Below are 22,713 nucleotides of genomic sequence, written 5' to 3' on the forward strand. Positions count from 1 at the left end.
ATAATTCATGTTTCACGCGTACGTCAGATGATAAATACCCATTAAAAATACTCCGACGCAGAGTGAAATAGTAGGCACTTACACAGCATTCTCTTGAATGCAAAAAGAGAGGATAAATTGTTTAAAAGGATTTTCCAAGGCCCGTCAAACACTTTATTTGTTTCTCACTTACACTAAAAGTCGACTCTCTAATGATTGCCCAACGTTTGAAATTGCTTCTATGAGACTACTAAAATGAAGATGATGCACGAGAGAGTGTGACAACTGGAAGAGACGGTGACAATAGTTCCGTGTTGAGTTTTACCTTTCAACCAGGAAACAAATATTAATGGCCGTCAGGAAAAATCATATTCAAAATACACGTTCCGATACCTCTGTGCATGCGACTACATTTCTCCCTTGTTCGTGCGCGGCGGAATACTCATTTTAATGAGCCAAAATGTTCTGGGAAATGTATCTCTTATTGAGTTCTATCAAGAGACTAACACCAGCCGATGCATCATTCCACGTTTTGGAAAATGGATGATGGCGGTTGTAGAAAAAACAAAGTACTAAAGCCACAAAAAGCAACAATTGTTAATCCTGTCATATGCCACAGATTGTGCAGACGGTAACATTTAGAAAAGTCTGTTGTCTATAAATGTTACGCATCAATTGATTTCAACGACTCTTTAGAATCTAGGTGTTCAAATAAACAAAACGTGACAACATCACAAATAGTCGCGTAACTTTGATAGACAAGCTCCTTTTTGAGAAATTACAAATGAATGCACTGCCTATAATATAAACGTTAAATACACTAATATTATACCATCGCCTGTCGGCTTGGCTTGCTTCTGTTGATCCAATAAACGTGCTTGAACTTATTTGCCACACTGAAAAATGTAGCATGTTTGCCAAGAATGATTTTTATTCCTTTCTGCCTAATCAATCCATCGGCAAGCCTTACATTCTCCACTGCCATCGGCAGAAGGGCCCTATTAGTAACAGAGAGGTGTAGTTACACGTGATTACGCGTACATCTGTGTAGTGGCGTATGTGTATCCATGCCAACATGCGGTTTACTTTCGTGCATTTTTTTCTCGAAAAATCCATGCGATCATAATATTTGTGGATTGGTCAGATAAAAGTGGGGTTACACTAGTGTACCATCAATTCGTTCTATACGGGAAATTTTAGCGAGTGTTATTCGTACTTGTTCAAACTATACAAATAGATTCTGATGTCAAAGATATCTGATAATTCACAATCACACTTTAGGAGGTCGCTTACCTAAATTCATAGAAGACATCGAGAAAAAAAAATACACGTGATAATTCTAACTACGCCTGCCAGGAAAGTGTAGTTTACCTTTCCGTACGTCTGTGCTACACTTACGCGACGTCCGATGATCAGTCACAACGGGGTTACGTGTGATTAAATGTTCTATTATTCATGACAACATACGAACAGCTTTAAACAATAAAGGAAAAACCCGTGATGCTACTCTTCCGTGTTTGTAAGGCAGGTTTCATGCCATTAACTAATACAATGAGCGATTATGGCTATTTCTGTGACAGAACACCATTACGGTTATGATTTTAATAGACTGAGTGTTTGCATATCAGGCTACCATCATTGTCATGAAACAATTTTTAGATTACGATTATTCCGTCCAACTCGCGATTTTGAGTCTTATTGGATATATTTTCCACTGATTTTTACATACCTACCTACCTACCTACCTACCTACCTACCTACCTACCTACCTACCTACCTACCTACCTACCCACATACATACATACATACATACATACATACATACATACATACATACATACATACATACATACATACATACATACATACATACATACATACATACATACATACATACATACATACATACATACATACATACATACATACATACATACATACATACATACATACATACATACATACATACATACATACATACATACATACATACATACATACATACATACATACATACATACATACATACACACATACACACATACACACATACATACATACATACAGACAGACAGACAGACAGACAGACAGACAGACAGACAGACATACAGACAGACAGACATACAGACATACAGACATAGAATGTAGGGCACCATATGTATAGTTACGCTGAATTCAATCATTGATAAACTACACGTACATGGTCTGTCCCGCCAGAACATTTAATGTCACCACTCGCATAGGGGATCGACTCTGTTTGAGGTTCCAAGCTATCAGCCCTTTGTCTGCACATCGTGTATTTTGTAACCACGTAGTTATCGCAATGATATATTAGCATGTTGTTGAAAACACTTTGGATAAATAAGAACAACCTTAAAGCTTAGACATTTTGGAATGTATGCATCATTCCTGAACCTGGTGAAGACTTAGAATATCCTGCAGTAGTGTTAAGTTGAACGTTTGAACCAGGAAACATTGGAGATAAAATAACCCTGGTCGTCAGTTTGCAGCAAAAATTGAAGCCGTAAAGACACCTGTTTCATCCTTCCTTCATTATTTTGATATAGTCTGTGGCTAATACCTCAATATGCATTTGAACGCGACCGTTGTGATAATTATCGCAGCCTGTATCTCCCCCTTGGTCGTGTGGGGCGGACTCCTCCCGAGATCTCGCATTTCTCTCGTGAACAATGAGTACCGAGGGATATTGATTGCAATCGGCGAAGATGTTCCGGAAAACGCATCACTACTGGAGCGCTTACAGGTGGGTAGCACCAAGTGCAGTGGTAGAGCTACATCTGCACTATTATGGACTTGTACAGTTGTTTTTTTGTAATTTGGACTGTAGAACAGGACGAAATTTATATTGAACCTGTTGATATACACTAGGCTTTAATGACAGCGTTGCAGAGGAAGTTTGGGTGGTAGCACACACCCGTAACTCGCACGACCATATGTACCAAAGTTACGCTTACATCACCCGAAGAACAACAGTGAATGTTATCAAAATTGAGAATCGGGTTCCAGCTACAAAATATTTGAACGCCAGTTTGCATTTGTTGCTTATGCAAGCACTGGACTTTTTTTAGTTTCCACTTTGAGGAAGGTAAAATTTGCCACCACGAGGAACCTTCATAAAAGTGACACATTTTTTCCAGGCTTACTTCCGGGAAGAAAAACGTCATCGTTGATTTATCTCGTACTGGTAATATATAAACTGAAACCATGGATTCGAAATGAGGGATGAGAAATGATTATTCATGATCAGTATCAACTTCATGAATCTGATGTTGACGCCCCTCTGCTCAGTAATGAATGATATGTTTTCTACCTCTGGTAATTGGTCTGAATGGTTTTGCTTCCACCGTAATACTATACAGCACTTGGAGGGTCGTCGGATTACATTTCTCGCATATGTTGCGTATTATTGGCAAATTTATAAGAAGCAAGAGAAACAGCGCATTGTCTCTCAAAAATTGCCGAAAAGTGATCAAGAAGTGTCTCACAAACCAGCACTCACGATAAAACACAGGATAGTGTGCAAATCGTTTAGGAAAGAGTGTGCCACTCCAAATTTGCATGCAAAAGATATGGCATAGAAACTGTGAACAGTAAAGCACATTATCATAAATGCTATGCCTGTATTGTCATTCTCCTATTGTTTAGACGGTACTGATACGAACAACAGTTCAGGGCGTTGGCTTAAGCCATATGACAAGGCGTTTGCTTGAACACTGTGCAGTGATAAGGATCGGGGTTTCAGGGTTCGCCGAACTGATTGGTCATAACAGATTTGGGTGTCCAGTTTAACTTGATGATTCTTGTTGATCACCGATCTTGATCACTTTCAGAGGTTGACCACAGCCGTTCTAGTAAATAATCCCGCACGTTATCATTGGCGCGAGTACTTCACGGCCGGTCTGGATAACAGGTACTGATGTCGAAGCTGTGGAAATATGAAAGACTGTTCATTTCTGCGCTTTTTTTGTTAAATACTTGGTGACCAAGTCTGCGACAAATTACTCTCTGCATAAAACTGTTTTGTTTTGTTTTTTGTTGTTGTTGTTTTTTTTAGATCTTCTGCACTTGCAGAAAGGGTTAGTCTTGTTTTTTTTATCTTCTGCACTTGCAGAAAGGGTTAGTCTCGTAATGCCGTCTGTAATGGTGCGTTTCATATTATCGAGTACCAAATTCAACTAAAATACATGTTAAATGCTGCGATTTGCCCGGTATATTAACGATGAAGTACGGGAATCGGGCCGTTGGAAATCCAACGGTAGAGGCCACACACTCGTCTACATTGGATATGCTTGCAATAAACTTTACATTGAACATTTAATGATCTGGCAACTGAAAAAGCAGATGGAAAGTTGGTTTACAAAGTAATAACACTATATATCGTCAAGGATGAAAAGAGAAAGGCAAATATCGACGGTACTGATTCTCTTGTATGCATCTATAAAATTTGTGCATTGTCAGAATTGAAAATTTCATTCAGTGTCTACAATATTGGCCGACGTTAGAAAGCATTTTTGATAATATTGAAATGATCTCCACCGTCACTTATTGAAAAAGTATCTGGACAGGACATGGGAAAACTATGTGATGTAAACTCTATATCAACCATGCACAACTGGTCTCAGACTGGTGTAACCTCACTAGTGGTTAATATTATACCTGAATACAAACCATTACTCTGAACCGCACTGCATTTTCGATTTCCAGTTCATTAGATATGTGTATTTTTACGACTTTTTCCTTTTATCTTAGTTTTTTTATCAAAATTCTCAGAGATGAGTTGCTTTACGGCTGCGTTAAAACAAAAATGGAGGTACCTCGGCTGATATGTTACATTGTTTTACTTTTTGGCAAAGTTATTATTACACAAAAAAATGGGTTTAGATACCAAATATTGAGAGATTGACTTTGTCACTTATACTTTCTGGACTTTCAATAAAATATTTTGTAAGCCATATGATATGGGATAGCTTGTGTTCATGGGTTAAAGTACTCTGATATGTGAAGTACACCAGATGCATCTGGTTTCTTTAAATAACTTAATTTCATTGCGTTCGGCTTGTTTCCCATGAGGAGTGAGCATCCAAGTTCAACGTGTCCACACAAATACCCTAAAGGGTAAGAAATATCATACAGGCTGTCCGCTCGAACACCCTGGCCTATCGCCTGTCCACAACTTATAGTTGCAGACTCATATTCACCGAAATGTAATTCAGAGTTTCGTGCACGAACCCCGAATTAGAGCGTCCATTTTGAATAAGTGTCGATAGTAACTCGTGCAACCGGCTTGACCATGAGTTCAGGATGTTTTAACAAACGCCTTGAACTTATAGCCACTCCAGCTAGCTTTACCGTAAGAAACTCTGAACTGGTATTTAGGGTGTCCGGTTGAACATTCTGAATCGCTACGGTAGAAGGCTGAATTGTAGTTCATGTGAGTGAGTTTTAGATCAATACAATACAGACAGTTTGCAGATACCATAACTTACTATTTTATAAAAGTCTATTCTGTTTGTACAGTGGGAAATGCTAATCATTCCATAGAAACAGTTTCTTTTCAGCTGAACGAAACCAATGCAAATGTTTTGGTTTTAAAAAAGTGCAAATATGTCAGTTAAATGCTAAATAGTACAAATCCCGAAAAGCAAATGTAAATATTGTTTTATCATATGAGTTTACCCGAATCGCTACCAGTATGTCTTAGGACAGGACAACTAAAAACGATATACCCCTGTTCTACGTTATGGATCGGAACTTTTTTCCAGGTAACATAAACACATCTGACGCGATCGAAATTGTGTCGTTTTGCAGAAAATTTTAACATGAATAAATTATAAAATTATAAATTAAAGCAATTGTGTAGGCATACGCAACAAAATTTCGAGTCGCTAAAGCTATAAATAACCTTTCGGGCGTCCGAGCCCGATTCTGTAACCCCTTTATATTTAATAATTTCCATAAATGTGATATAACCCATAATTGTAGTAATACAATCAACCACAAAGGTAATAAAACAGCAAACCATTAATGTTACAACCTGGAACCACAAGGAGATCAAAATACAGTTTTTGTTTGCAACAAGATAACAAATCAGCATATATGCTGAATTTTGTTAACTGTGATCCTAGGCCGCCGTCTTGAAATTAGTTCTGGTTACACACACAGGGTTAAAGATGTAAGACAGAACTGTAGTTTCATGTTTCACGTCAGATGATAAATACCCATTAAAAATACTCCGACGCAGAGTGAAATAGTATGCACTTACACAGCATTCTCTTGAATGCAAAAAGAGAGGATAAATTGTTTAAAAGGATTTTCCCAGGCCCGTCAAACACTTTATTTGTTTCTCACTTACACTAAAAGTCGACTCTCTAATGATTGCCCAACGTTTGAAATTGCTCTATGAGACTACTAAAATGAAGATGATGCACGAGAGAGTGTGACAACTGGAAGAGAGGGTGACAATAGTTCCGTGTTGAGTTTCACCTTTGAACCAGGAAACAAATATTTATGGCCGTCAGGAAAAATCATATTCAAAATACACGTTCCGATACCTCTGTGCATGCGACTACATTTCTCCCTTGTTCGTGCGCGGCGGAATACGCATTTCAATGAGCCAAAATGTTCTGGGAAATGTATTTCTTATTTAGTTCTATCAAGAGACTAACACCAGCCGATGCATCATTCCACGTTTTGGAAAATGGATAATGGCGGTTGCAGAAAAAACAAAGTACTAAAGCCACAAAAAGCAACAATTGTTAATCCTGTCATATGCCACAGATTGTGCAGACGGTAACATTTAGAAAAGTCTGTTGTCTATAAATGTTACGCATCAATTGATTTCAACGACTCTTTAGAATCTAGGTGTTCAAATAGACAAAACGTGACAACATCACAAATAGTCGCGTAACTTTGATAGACAAGCTCCTTTTTGAGAAATTACAAATGAATGCACTGCCTATAATATAAACGTAAATACACTAATATTATACCATCGCCTGTCGGCTTGGCTTGCTTCTGTTGATCCAATAAACGTGCTTGAACTTATTTGCCACACTGAAAAATGTAGCATGTTTGCCAAGAATGATTTTTATTCCTTTCTGCCTAATCAATCCATCGGCAAGCCTTACATTCTCCACTGCCATCGGCAGAAGGGCCCTATTAGTAACAGAGAGGTGTAGTTACACGTGATTACGCGTACATCTGTGTAGTGGCGTATGTGTATCCATGCCAACATGCGGTTTACTTTCGTGCATTTTTTTCTCGAAAAATCCATCCGATCATAATATTTGTGGATAGGTCAGATAAAAGTGGGGTTACACTGGTGTACCATCAATTCGTTCTATACGGGAAATTTTAGCGAGTGTTATTCGTACTTGTTCAAACTATACAAATAGATTCTGATGTCAAAGATATCTGATAATTCACAATCACACTTTAGGAGGTCGCTTACCTAATTTCATAGAAGACATCGAGAAAAAAAAATACACGTGATAATTCTAACTACGCAGGAAAGTGTAGTTTACCTTTCCGTACGTCTGTGCTACACTTACGCGACGTCCGATGATCAGAGTCACAACGGGGTTACGTGTGATTAAATGTTATATTATTCATGACAACATACGAACAGCTTTAATCAATAAAGGAAAAACCCGTGATGCTACTCTTCCGTGTTTGTAAGGCAGGTTTCATGCCATTAACTAATACAATGAGCGATTATGGCTATTTCTGTGACAGAACACCATTACGGTTATGATATCAATAGACTGAGTGTTTGCATATCAGGCTACCATCATTGTCATGAAACAATTTTTAGATTACGATTACTCCGTCCAACTCGCGATTTTGAGTCTTATTGGATATATTTTCCACTGATTTTACATACCTACCTACCTACCAACCTACCTACATACCTACCTACCTACCTATCTACCTCCCTACCTACCCACATACATACATACATACATCGAACATACAACATACATACATACATACATACATACATACATACATACATACATACATACATACATACATACATACATACATACATACATACATACATACATACATACATACACTACCTACCTACATACATACATACATACCTACCTACATACCTACATACCTACCTACATACCTACATACATACCTACCTACATACCTACATACATACCTACATACATACATACATACATACATACATACATACATACATACATACATACATACATACATACATACATACATACATACATACATACATACATACATACATACCTACATACCTACCTACATACCTACCTACCTACCTACCTACCTACCTACCTACCTACCTACCTACATACCTACCTACATACCTACATACATACATACATACATACATACATACATACATACATACATACATACATACATACATACATACATACATACATACATACATACATACATACATACATACATACATACATACATACATACATACATACATACATACATACATACATACATACATACATACATACATACATACATACATACATACATACATACCTACATACCTACCTACATACCTACCTACCTACCTACCTACCTACCTACCTACCTACCTACCTACATACCTACCTACATACCTACATACATACATACATACATACATACATACATACATACATACATACATACATACATACATACATACATACATACATACATACATACATACATACATACATACATACATACATACATACCTACCTACATACCTACCTACCTACCTACCTACCTACCTACCTACCTACCTACCTACCTACATACCTACATACCTACATACATACATACATACATACATACATACATACATACATACATACATACATACATACATACATACATACATACATACATACATACATACATACATAGAATGTAGGGCATCATATGTATAGTTACACTGAATTCAATCATTGATAAACTACACGTACATGGTCTGTCCCGCCAGAACATTTAATGTCACCACTCGCATAGGGGATCGACTCTGTTTGAGGTTCCAAGCTATCAGCCCTTTGTCTGCACATCGTGTATTTTGTAACCACGTAGTTATCGCAATGATATATTAGCATGTTGTTGAAAACACTTTGGATAAATAAGAACAACCTTAAAGCTTAGACATTTTGGAATGTATGCATCATTCCTGAACCTGGTGAAGACTCAGAATATCCGGCAGTAGTGTTCATTTGAACGTTTGAACCAGGAAACATTCGAGATAAACTAACCCTGGTCGTCAGTTTGCAGGAAAAATTGAAGCCGTAAAGACACCTGTTTCATCCTTCCTTCATTATTTTGATATAGTCTGTGGCTAACACCTCAATATGCATTTGAACGCGACCGTTGTGATAATTATCGCAGCCTGTATCTCCCCCTTGTTCGTGTGGGGCGGACTCCTCCGAAATCTCGCATTTCTCTCGTGAACAATGAGTACCGAGGGATATTGATTGCAATCGGCGAAGATGTTCCGGAAAACGCATCACTGCTGGAGCGCTTACAGGTGGGTAGCACCAAGTGCAGTGGTAGAGCTACAGCTGCACTATTATGGACTTGTACAGTTGTTTTTTTCTAATTTGGACTGTAGAACAGGACGAAATTTACATTGAACCTGTTTGTATACACTAGGCTTTAATGACAGCGTTGCAGAGGAAGTTTGGGTGGTAGCACACACCCGTAACTCGCACGACCATATGTACCAAAGTTACGCTTACATCACACGAAGAACAACAGTGAATGTTATCAAAATTGAGAACCGGGTTCCAGCTACAAAATATTTGAACGCCAGTTTGCATTTGTTGCTTATGCAAGCACTGGACTTTTTTTTAGTTTCCACTTTGAGGAAGGTAAAATTTGCCACCACGAGGAACCTTCATAAAAGTGACACATTTTTTCCAGGCTTACTTCCGGGAAGAAAAACGTCATCGTTGATTTATCTCGTACTGGTAATATATAAACTGAAACCATGGTTTCGAAATGAGGGATGAGAAATGATTATTCATGATCAGTATCAACTTCATGAATCTGATGTTGACGCCCCTCTGCTCAGTAATGAATGATATTTTTTCTACCTCTGGTAATTGGTCTGAATGGTTTTGCTTCCACCGTAATACTATACAGCACTTGGAGGGTCGTCGGATTACATTTCTCGCATATGTTGCGTATTATTGGCAAATTTATAAGAAGCAAGAGAAACAGCGCATTGTCTCTCAAAAATTGCCAAAAAGTGATCAAGAAGTGTCTCACAAGCCAGCACTCACGATAAAACACAGGATAGTGTGCAAGTCGTTTCTGAAAGAGTGTGCCACTCCAAATTTGCATGCAAAAGACATGGCATAGAAACTGTGAACAGTAGTGCACAGAATCTATACTTGTTGTATGCTTTGTACACATTTGACATTTTCCCACACTTGTGAAACGATGGGTTCAACTGAAGGTGTTTTAGCATAAACAGAGGCCCCATGAAACACATTTCAAGTTTCAACAATGAGCGGTACAACCTTTCATGGAAATATTAATGGAGCAGTGTTTTTGGATCTTAAGAAAGCTTTTGATCTGGTTGATCATAGTGTATTGTTAGAAAAATTATCAATTTACAGGTGTGATGGTAAATCTCTTCAGTGGTTTAAATCTTACCTAAAAAATCGCATGCAATTGGTTCAATTTAGAAATTTTTACTCTACAAAGCAACATATTTTGACTGGCGTTCCCCAAGGTAGTATACATGGGCCTTTATTTTTCATCATTTACATAAATGATTTGCCACTTTATATTGATAATAACATTGACATGTACGCAGATGATTCAACCATAACTACCAGTGCAAAATGTATTCAAGAAATTGAGACAACTTTGAACTCTGACTTAAATAATGTTCATAATTGGTGTAAGAATAATAGAATGGCCATTAATTGTGACAAGACAAAGACAATGATTTTAACAACGCAACAAAGACGTAGACATTTAAATAAACAAACTTTAGACTGTAATCTTGGTGAGACGGAATTGCAAGAAGTACACTGTGAAAAGATTCTTGGTACGCTTGTCGATGAAAATCTGTCATGGAAGCAGCACTGTGACAAGATTTTTAAAAAAGTAAATAGTAATATTCTTTGCTCAAGAGAATAAGACAGTTTTTACCTATGAATATAAGAAAACTTTTTATAATAGCTATATTTTACCACACTTGGATTACTGTTGTCATTTATGGGGAGCATCACCGTTTATGAAAGGTTGCATAAGATTCAGAAACGTGCTATCAGAGTGATGTGTGATGCAAGGTATAATGCTTCGACCGAGCATTTATTTAAAACAATGCATATAATGCCATTACCAGATAGAATAGTTTATAAGAATGTTTGTATGGTTTTTAAATGTTTAAATAATCTTGCACCGCAATATATGACAAGTCTTTTTACCGAAATTGATCATAAAAGAGTTACAAGATCCAAGATGCAAAAATTGTTAGTGGTTCCTGCAACAAATAAGGATTTTTATCGAAAAGGCTTTACTGTAAATAGTGCCAATCAGTGGAATAATGTCGATTTAAATATAAGATCTAGTAACTCATTAAGCAGTTTTAAAACTGCTTACCTGAAAGCTTATTGGGTATAATTTTTTGTGTTTGTGAGTTTTAGTTTTCTTGTCAAATTTGCTTTTGTTATTTAGTGTGATTGTGCATTTTTTTTCTCCTGTGTGCAGGTGGTGACTCCTGGCCACTTTTTTCTGTGCATTGTATTGTAAAGTTCTAGCTTTGTTAGTCATGTTTCATTTTGTTCTGCTTTGTATCAGTTTGTATGTTCATTTGAGGGCCCTGGGGAAGATAAGCATCTTTACTGAAGCTTACCAGGCTACCCTCGTTAAACAAGGTTTAATAAAATAAAATAAAATAAAATTTCATTAAAATCACACCAACCATTTTACTGCTGGGTAAATAAGGCGGATCGTCGTCCGGGTCAGGCTTTAGGTAAAAGATCCACACAACACTCGGCATAAGTCGGCTCTTGGTAAATTTTATATGAAGAGAAGGGGAATGTAGTGAAGGAGAGAAACTCTTGCTGTAACAAAGGAAGGCATGTTAAGGGTGTTTTCGGTACCGATATTAAGGTGATTCGAAGCATGATGCAACTCACAGACTTGTATGTTATGATCATGTCCCTAGTGTGTTTTTTTTTCTTCCAACTCTTCCTGAACTTCAAGTGACTGTTGTATCACAACCTTCACAACAGACGGTACAAAGACTATTTGACCAGTTTCCCTTTGAGTGTCTGTGGAACGTAACAATGTTCCCAGATCTTTTCATAGCACTCCAGATAGTCAAATTATTTTCAAAACGTCAAAAGCAGTGGATTTAAATCCTCGGTTGATAGTAATGTCTGAACTAGGAAACAAGGGATAACTTATGGCTATAAGGTACCGGCACATTCTATTCAGGCCTGGTAAAGTTGTGCTGCCCTCAATTTGTTATACTGCTCCTGCTACAAAATATTTGGTCATTATGAAATGAAACGTTGTAAATGATTGAGAGGAGAGCAAAAAGTCTAGAAACGGCCACACGATGCATCGTACAACAAGAATCAACAATACTGATATATCCGAAATGTACTGCTTCAATAAAAATAATCTGGTTTGGAGCGGTGGCTAAAAGAGATTTTTAAAAAATGTGCATGTGTGTATGTGGACGATACTATTTCCGGTATGAATTGCTGGACGATGCTGCAGCCAGTTAGATTCTCAGTGGAAACCAGCTCTACTATTCCGATATAGATTAATGACTCTGGGACAAAATCGCCAGTCGCAGTCGCTCTGGCGTATAACCAGAGCACGTCGATGAGTGTTTTTCATACAATATCGCCATTCAATTTTCGGAAAGCAAATTAATAATGACGTCCTTCAATGACCAATAATAACGTCCTTCAATGACCAATGGCAGCCATGCTAAAAGGGAAACCGTCGTCGGAACTACTCCTGTTCGAGTTTCTTGTTTACAAACAATGTATTTCGTGCATGATATCTAGATGCACCTCGTCATCATAGCTGCCACATTAATTATTTAAAGTATACGATGTAGATTATGACAGACATGTTTTACTTTCATCAATCACAATCGTATCTTGGATACAGTGATTATATTAGATGTATGGGTCCTATACGGCCTTTTAGCGTAGTTCCGGGACTGTATTCCTTTAAAATAACCCGCACCACCTGACCCTATACTGAGTCTACATTTATTTTCGTGAACTCGCAGCGAGCGGTAGAAATTGGTTAGGGAGCCTGATTGTTTGACCTATCCGAGGGCGCTGGTGGGTGTAATATGCTCAACTATGATTCGCTGTTGCTTTGTGAATAATGATAATCAAAGCATAGACAAGAAATAGAGGCTTCAACATCAGGTCGGTTGTAAAGGGTAACCTCGCTGTCTGAACATGGTTAAAGGGAAAAAATCGATCTGCCACACTTGCATTGGCTCAATATTCGGTTATCGCTGTTACGCACACGTCTCCTCACGAATTTTCTGTTTCTGACCACTTTAACAGGAAATCTTTACAAACGCATCGAAATCCCTCTACCGGGCAACAAATAAACGGGCTTTCTTTAAGGAGGTCACCATACTGATACCGAAGACTTGGAGCGATGGCATCGCTAACATCCCAGCCACAAGGCAGGTTTTCGACGCCGCCAACGTTATAGTGACCGAGCACGAAGGCGTTGGCAGAGAAACCCCGTACACCAATCAGTTTGGCTCTTGTGGAGAAGAAGCTGAGTATATACACCTGACAGACAAATTCATTTTGGATGAAGAGTGGACGCAATACTATTATGGAGATCCAGGTATGAAACAAAGATAGCTCCTTGTAGAGAGACTGGTGTAAATCGGAAGTTGAGTAAATAGGATTATCTGCCCATCGATGGTCCTAGCACAGTCCCTGCATGTGTGTGAAGAGTGTAGTCCTAGTGACTACTTTAGTTAATTATATTGCGGCTTGTATACGGTATTCATTCTCAGTGAGTGCAATATACTTGGTGGGTTCTCTCATGGTCTTGGCCCTCTGTCAGGGCACCATGGCTAACAGGTAGAGGTGAAACATTTAAAATGGCACGATCGCGAGTGACTGGTAATAGTCTGTCCTGCCTGTGCATCACGCCAGCCAATCTGAGAGGTTACTGACTCGTGTCATTGATCCGAGTTTGAAACAGGACTCAATTGTGACCTGCTAGAGGACCAGTCAGGTTAAAGCCGTGTTACCCTAAATTAAACTCAAAAAAAGTTACATGCAGTATGCTTCTCAGACTATCCGTTGAAACCAGTGTCTCAAATTTTACTGCAAACATTCCGCACAAAAACTCCACCCCCCCCCCACTTTTTTGTTACAGTATTTTTTCACTATTCATTTTTCCACAGGAAAGGTTATTGTTCACATGTGGGGGCACCTGAGATGGGGACTGTTCGACGAGTTTGCCAGGAAAGACGATGAACACTTCTACTTGGATGAGAACGGTAACGTAGAACCTACCCGCTGCTCGAAGTCTATTCGTGGAGTGGAGTACGATTCCGAGACTTGGAAAGCCTGCGGTGAGGACCCTGAACGCAACAATCTGCCGAACAAACATTGCCGTTTTACGCCATTCTTGCACAACAACGAGGGAACGGGTTCGTACATGTTCGGCGGTTTTGTAGATTCGGTAAGTGGGTGGAATGATATGTGTGTACATATATATATATATATATATATATATATATATATATATATATATATATATATATATATATATATATATATATATATATATATATATATATATATATATTATATATATTATATATATATATATATATATATATATAGTCCCGCGTGGGTCATTTTTCATTCATCACTGAATTCATTACAAATTTTCATAGGGTGTATCATTTCAAATTTACGCTTATTTGGCTTTGCATCATTCATATATATATATATATATATATATATATATATATATATATATATATATATATATATATATATATATATATATATATATATATATATATATATATATATATATAATATATAACAGATGTTCGCGGTGACTTTTTTCTCCTCGCGTACGGCATACGCATTAGTCTGCTAAAAATTGCGTATGGCTGGATTTGAGTGCCGTAATTTCACTTCCGCACTCGATTGATGAAAAAACTGACTGCAAAATACAATGTGCCGTTGAATAAACCTACACTACATATTTGGATTGTATGATGTAACATTATTTTAATGAAAACAGTTTAACGAACAACTTGAACAATGTTGAAACGTAACAGTGAAGGGTATACATGAGCACCGCACCGCAACCCAAGACGTTTCGGCACCGCTGTAGGCTATCTGTGGGAACTACCGGTAGTGCTGGAACGTAATGTTACAAATCAAAGTAAAGTACTAAAAAGTATAGTGTCAACTAACATTCACGTACATGCTTTAATCTTAGTGAGAACATGGGAAGAGACCGTAAGAAAAAACTTCATATCATTTTCAAATCTGTGACACAAGTTTATCGATATCAATAGCCGCCGACACGGCAAAATTAAAGTTTGAAAGTGGTGACGAAACAGCACGGCAAAATTCACACAAAATGCACATAAAGTACTGCTCAGAACGCAAAGGTCACGCTTACAAATATGACGGATCAGTCAATTACTAAATAGTTTGAAAAAAAATCGAAACACAGATGCCGAAACGTCTTGGGTTGCGGTGCCGAAGTGACTTGGGGCCGGAAATTGAGAGGCTGAAACGACTTGGGCCGAAACAACTTGGTGCCTGAACGACCGGTTACCATCCAGACACTTCTGCAGTGTTCAAATTTATCGGGATTCCGACGAGCTCTACCAATGAATCATTTTTTTCACGGACTCGTAGAGCAAAGTTGAAAGAAAACAGATTTGTCTGCTTCGACGCCATGCTGCATGTGTTCTTGATCAAAATTTGGGAACAGCGAGACGCGATGATCGTGCACGGTTGGCATTTATATAATTTGTCGCAACATTTCTGTTAATCACTCACTTTCAGAAACTATCGCTCGCCTGAAATTAGCAACGTAATTCATAGGCACAGCTGACATGATAACGTGCCTAACGTGATAACGTGTGGACTACGATTCCGATTTTTCAGACAACGCCCAGAGAATCCAAAACTTTCCACACAAAATGAGTGATTGACAGAAATGTGTTGCAACAAATTTCGTCTGGTTGTCGCCTAAGCTCAGTCGTGGGGAGTGCTTTCGGTGTTATCCTTTGCGTATAGAAAACGCATAACGATGAAAAAAATGCGTAGAGAGTCAATTTCAATGCGTAAATACGCACGATTTTTGCGTAAACGCGAACTCTGTTATATATATATATATATATATATATATATATATATATATATATATATATATATATATATATATATATATATATATATATATATTATATATTTATATATATAGTTCCGCGTGGGTCATTTTTCATTCATCACTGAATTCATTACAATTTTCATAGGGTGTATCATTTCAAATTTACTCTTATTTGGCTTTGCATCATTCATATGATTGATCCTCATTACCAAAAACCGATTCCTAAGTTGGTGACGTGCGCGAGAGCCTGTTGAATTCTGTAGGTACCATAGGCTGAAATGTGGGTGATAAGTTCAGCCGTCCACTCACCATCCACGCACAAAAGAATGAAGAGTTGCCCCATCTAGAGACAGAACCACCCACTTAAATCCGACTGATCCGTTAGCTCAGTTTGTACAGCATCCGAATTTAACCCGGGGGGGGGGACGTGGGTTCGAGTCCCGCGTGGGTCACTTTTTCATTCATCATTGAATTCAGAGAGAGTCTTAATCGCCTGTTGACAGAACACTTGATACTTTCAATCTTTTATCACTGAAAATTGTTTTGTCTAAATACACACAAGTCTTGATTTTAGCCGGCTGATACTTTTTTATTCATATATACGTCTGAGTAAGTAGAAGATACCGTTATTAGAACTAACATCATCGAAATGACGAGGCTTATGCTCTCAACTTTGGTGCAATTGAAGCTTGCGCCAATAGATTCACCAACGTGACGTTCACAGCAACACTACAAATGTCTAAAATAGTGCAGCTAAAACCACAGACTCCCAAACTTTTCGCTGGAGGATCATTACTAAAACTTGCTCTCGAATTCTACAGGTCGATGAATTCTGTCACAGTAACGTCACTGGTGATCCAACGTCCCTTCACAATGCTATGGCTCCTACCAACAGAACATACAGTGTTCATACAGGAGTGCCTGGGACGTAATGCTGAAGTCAGAAGATTTCAAGAATGACAACAATCCAGCCCGGCAGGTAACTGACACCACGCCGACTTTCCGTGTCGTGAAAATTGCCCCACTTCGAATCGTCTTGGTACTGGATGTTTCGGGAAGCATGGTAAGCTTTTTACTGGCAACAGTGATATGGCAAATATGATGAAACTGGCCATGTGATTGAACATGACATTTGAATAGTTGCATATCGTTCTGGTACTGGACGTCTCGGGAAGCATGTCAAATGTAGGTTTCAAAACACAACTCGTTGAAGATAAGCTAAGGGAAATGAGAAAACTGCTCGTCTGAAGTTTGCTTTCAAATTAATAACCAGATATGAACTGAATATGCTCACGTGTTTTACAACAGGTTCATTAATAGTAGTACCTTTCACAGAACAATAAGACATATGTTTTCTCACATTCCTGGCCACTGGGAGTGCGGGATCGACAGTGTGGGAAAAATCGATCCCACACTCTCAGAAACCGTCCCACACTCTGCAGTAAATATTACACGAGCTCTGATTGGATGATAAACAGTCTGTTTGTTCCACGCGCAAAATGTTATCCAATGGCACGACGAGTAACACACGGACCAGAACTACAAAGTAAGCAGGTCAAAGTACAGTGGCAGACGACAGACTTGTCACGATTTTGGATAATGTTGTACATGTCCAATGTGAATTTAACGCATTTTGTGGTCATGTGAGAAAAAGAATCTCACACACCAAGGACCTGGGATCAGATTTCTCACACTCGTTGGGGATATTTTGTCTCAAACGAGCCGCAGGCGAGTATGAGACAAAATATCCCAAACTCGTGTGAGAAATCTGATCCAAGGTCCTTGGGGGTGTGAGATTCTATTAATCACTATATGTAGCAGGTTTTTCAACTTCGTACAGTACTCTCAGAGTTTAATCACTAATTACAAAACTTTATTTATATGCCAATGAGCTGTTAATTAACTTGACACTGCTCAATGCTTCATGGGACAACTGGATATCCATCAGATCAACATTTGTATAACGTTTTATTTAATTTAGTGCGGTAATTTTAGAGTAATGTCACTAATTACAAAGTTATCAAATATGCAAATAAACCCTAAATTAACTTGACACTGTTCAATGATTCACAGCACAATTAAATATTTATCAAATCAATTTCTGTAGCACGTTCCCAAAATTTGGTGCCGTAATTACATATTACATAATTATATACCTAATTACAAATTTTATTAAATATGCAAATGAACCCTTGATTGACTTTACACTACTAAATGCTTTACAATACAGATCAGTATATGCAGTAGTTTTCATGACGTTTGATGCAGTTATTTCGGAGTCTTATGACTAATTATAAAACTACATGAAATATGCAAATGAGCTAATTATTAACTTGACACTGCTCAATGCTTCTCAGTACGATTGGATATTTATCAGATCAACATCTGTAGCAAGTTTCATCAAATTTAACGCTGTAATTTTGGAGTAATATCACTAATTACAAAGTTCATTAAATATGCAAATGAACCCTTAATTAATTTCACACTACTAAATGCTTTACACTGCAGTTAGATATCAGTCAGATCAGTATCTGCAGCAGATTTCATCACATTTGGTGAAATAATATTAGCGTTATATGACTAATTACAAAACTTCATAAAATATGCAAATGAGCTATTTTTTAACTTGACACTGCCAAATGCTTCTAAGCATAATTAGATATATATCAGATCAATATTTGTTGCAAATATCATCAAGTTTCGTACAGGAATTTCAGAGTTATCTCAATAATAACAAAAGTTCATAAAATATGCAAATAACAAGATAATTGACATGACACTCACAGTATCATCATAATGTTCTAAGACTGTCATCTGTGAAAGGTTTCATGAAATTTGGTGCATTATTTCTTGATATATGTCTAAACTGTCATTACCGTCTCCACAGGGAAACCATTGTACGGAAAAAAACAATATTGCATAACTTTATTAATAGCAAGCCACACTAAGCAAAATCTAATCACTTCTTGCAAGTAGCATATGGCACCGGTGTACCAAATCTGATTTGAATCCGTTCAGGCGTTATTGAGTTATCGTGTAAAAAGACAGACAGACACACAGACACACACACAGGCACAAACTAACATGTGCACACTAACATACACACACACACGGACAAACAGACAGACATCGCTATGACATTAGCCCACGTGTTTACACACGTGAGCTAAAAATCCTAGACAACCATTTGATTAAGCCAAGTATGAAAACCTATGGTAAATTCCAACACGAGTATTTTTGTTTATTTTTCAGTCTTCATATTTTGAAGATTGTTATCTTAATATCTTACAGTTACGCATTTTCCTAATTTTGTGTAATATCTTTCTAGGCTTGTTGAGATTTAGAGTGCATATTTACCGGTTTTATCGATTTAAAACTAATAAGTGACCTCCTTAATTTTTTTGCATGTCAGAATAACCGTATAAACAACTTAAACCAGATGTCCACGAAGTTTATCATGGCAACTGTACCAGACGGACATTTTGTTGGGATTGTCTTATTCGAATCTGAAGCATCGATATCTGCACACTTGACTGAGCTGCAAGGTATTCACGTCAGACAGTCCCTGGCAGAGAGTCTACCAAACTCTACTTCAGGAGGAACTTGCATAGGCTGTGGGCTTGAAAGCGGGATAGAGGTATAAATAAAATGAATAGAGGTATAAATAAATGAAAGCAGGATAGAGGTATAAATATCGGAATGGGATTTCGCCTCCTGAGCATTGTGTGCATTTTTTAAAATGCCAAAGTTATTCTCCTGAAAGCCAAGAAAAAGTGAAACGCCTTCCTAAAACTGACCATTATGTTGATTTATAATATTGGGAGTGTGATGGTATGAGCTAGTAACCATACTGTATGCTAACACACTGAAGGTATTCAGTGTGTACACGGAAGTGTCCGTTGACGTGTACTCGCACCATGTTAAAAATTAACAGCTGTGGATTATAACCTCTATTCCAAAATGGAATAAATTCCCACCAGATATTGAATATGTTTGTTTGTCAACAAACCAACGATGACCAATTTTTGCACAGTTATCTTGTGGCGTGGATACAAACCTTTCATTGCGCTTCTAGTTGGTCTGGCTTACACAACCTTAACTTACAGGACTTGGTTCAAACCAGCATTTCATGCTCAAAGACACATACTTTGTGTGTAAACCGAATTGGAATAAATACAAGACAGTGTCCTGCAATTTCAATCCAGAAGAATTGCAGTGTTGAAACAATGTCATCGATTGTTTGCCGGTTTAGTCCTGAAGTTTCAGAGAAGGTGTAGTTTGTTAACAATACTGTAATCAAGCTTGTTTCAACATGTTGATCAATAAAAATAACTTTTGATTTATAAAGGATCTGAATCATCTTAAAAGAGCCGCCTTGTGCATGTCCATTAATCCTAATAACGAACTTGTTTTGTTTGCTATCTGTTCATTCCTTCCATCACATTGGACTGTTTTGGTTACTTTCTTTCTTATTAATGGTTTTGAACAAAGCAACGACAAGAATAACAACTATCATGGCAACAGTACGAAATGATAATGGCGATCATGATGATGGTCGTTGTGGCCGTGATGATGATGATGATGATGACGATTATGTGGACAACGACAATGATTATTGCAATGATGATGATGACGTGAACAATAATAATCGCAACCACCAATACACCATCACAACAATCATCATCATCGTCGTCGTCGTCGTCGTCGTCATCGTCGTCGTCTTAATTATTATGAATATTCTTTGCACATTAGGTATTAGGAGGAAATGGCGGTATAATTATGTTAATCACTGATGGTAACGATGGTCATAGCGAAAAATTTCAAGGTGTGAAGGCAGAACTGATCGGAAAAGGTGTAAGTGTGGACACAGTGGCCTTCGGCGATGCAGCTGATCCAAAACTCTCCAACCTTTCACGAGACACCGGCGGAATAGCGTTTCTCTACAACGAGGGCACAAACTCTACCGGACTCAATGACGCGCTATCAGCAACCATATCTTCGAGACTTGGGGGAAGTCAAGATGTCTCAGTAACCGTAAGTCTTTCCCTTGCTTGAACATCCACTGTTTCTGTCCTTACGTTAAAGCCCCTTACTTGTTTCATTTTGAAAGCTCTGTCGTTGCGAAAATTTTGTTATCTGTATGTACATCTGATCTTTTGCTGATTCTCGGTAGCCAACAATCTCTTATGAGGTTAGTGGCTCACGGAAGGAAAACATGAGAAAAAATACCAGCAGATTTTGACAAGTCTATGCTAGAGGTAAAAACAAAATTAACATCACAATACGTGGTATTTGTTATTAAGGGTTTATTTCAGGGGCAAGAAAGCTGATTTTATAAACTATAATCAATATTTTAAATAATTCTATGAATATTAGCATGACTACATACAAATGAAACATTAACTGTACATCGGTCAACATCTACCAGCCTCTCGGCTGTGGAGAAAAGTTACGTACCGTTAACTTGTATTAGTCCGTGGGCTGGAGGGGCCCACCGTGCACCCCCCCCCCCCACATCCCTACTACTTGGGTATTTTTTGTTCTTTAGGACCTGCTTAACAAGAAAAAAGATGTTAACATTGGATATTTTGGGATGCACTACCTATCTGGGCTGGTTTTTGATTTGCATGTACGCAAAAAATGGCGAAAAATGGGTAGGGGTAGGGGGTACTATATCCTCCCCTACATTGAGTAAACTAGCATGAAATAGCACAAACCATACATTTTTGGAAAGCTGAGATTCTGCTCTTTATGAGAAATACCAACTTTAGCAAAATTAATTTGTGTACATAGAATAGGACGACTTTAAAATGAATTTTTTTGACAATTTTGAAATTTTTTACCGAAAATACCATGTAACAATTGTGATTTACTTGTTATTAAGCAAAATTTTGACAGCTTTTTGTGTTTGAATTATTTATTCCCACATATTAAACAAGAAAAAAGTGTTAACATTAGATATTTAACTATACACTACTTCTCTTGAGTCAATTTTGAATTGCGTGTATCTGTATGGGGTGTGCAAAAGCTAGGGGTAGGGGTACAACATTCTTTCCTTGATGAAGTAAACTGGCTTGAAATGCCATATACCTTATAGTTTTAGAAAGCTTAGATACTGGTCTTTCTAAAATGCATAAAGTTTTAGTGAAAAAATATGACGTCATAGAATTGGATAACTTTAAATCGATTTTTTCTGGTAATTCAGTATTTTTAACCGGAAGAAAATAAAATAACTATTGTTTCCTCCTTATGAAGCAAATCAAACACATTTATGGATGTTATTTACTAATTGCAATGTGCTGA

The 22,713-nt window shown here is 37.7% G+C and overlaps 2 protein-coding genes across 2 annotated transcripts in view; both read left to right on the top strand.

The window, feature by feature from the left end:
• Positions 1–22,713, top strand: part of LOC139134713 (calcium-activated chloride channel regulator 1-like) — a 39,907-nt gene that overhangs the window by 3,867 nt on the left and 13,327 nt on the right. The window contains exons 2-6 of the mRNA XM_070701686.1: positions 13,581–13,875; positions 14,447–14,727; positions 17,232–17,473; positions 19,823–20,047; positions 21,163–21,444. Coding sequence (XP_070557787.1) covers positions 17,342–17,473; positions 19,823–20,047; positions 21,163–21,444 — 639 coding nt within the window. The 5' untranslated portion in view covers positions 13,581–13,875; positions 14,447–14,727; positions 17,232–17,341. The remainder of the gene's footprint in view (positions 1–13,580; positions 13,876–14,446; positions 14,728–17,231; positions 17,474–19,822; positions 20,048–21,162; positions 21,445–22,713) is intronic.
• Positions 2,567–17,342, top strand: LOC139136025 (calcium-activated chloride channel regulator family member 3-like). The gene is made up of 4 exons (XM_070703845.1): positions 2,567–2,743; positions 13,581–13,875; positions 14,447–14,727; positions 17,232–17,342. The coding sequence occupies exons 1-4, from the start codon at positions 2,567–2,569 to the stop codon at positions 17,340–17,342; spliced, it is 864 nt and encodes a 287-aa protein (XP_070559946.1).

The sequence above is a fragment of the Ptychodera flava genome, chromosome 6 (genome assembly GCF_041260155.1).
Source record: "Ptychodera flava strain L36383 chromosome 6, AS_Pfla_20210202, whole genome shotgun sequence".
Taxonomy (NCBI): Eukaryota; Metazoa; Hemichordata; class Enteropneusta; family Ptychoderidae; genus Ptychodera; species Ptychodera flava.

Excerpts from the sequence above, each read along its gene's own strand:
- LOC139136025 (XM_070703845.1), top strand. The coding sequence starts at position 2,567 with ATGCATTTGAACGCGACCGTTGTGATAATTATCGCAGCCTGTATCTCC. Across the intron at positions 2,744-13,580 it reads CACTACTGGAGCGCTTACAG|GAAATCTTTACAAACGCATC; the intron begins GTGGGTAGCACC and ends CCACTTTAACAG. Across the intron at positions 14,728-17,231 it reads TCGGCGGTTTTGTAGATTCG|GTCGATGAATTCTGTCACAG; the intron begins GTAAGTGGGTGG and ends CGAATTCTACAG.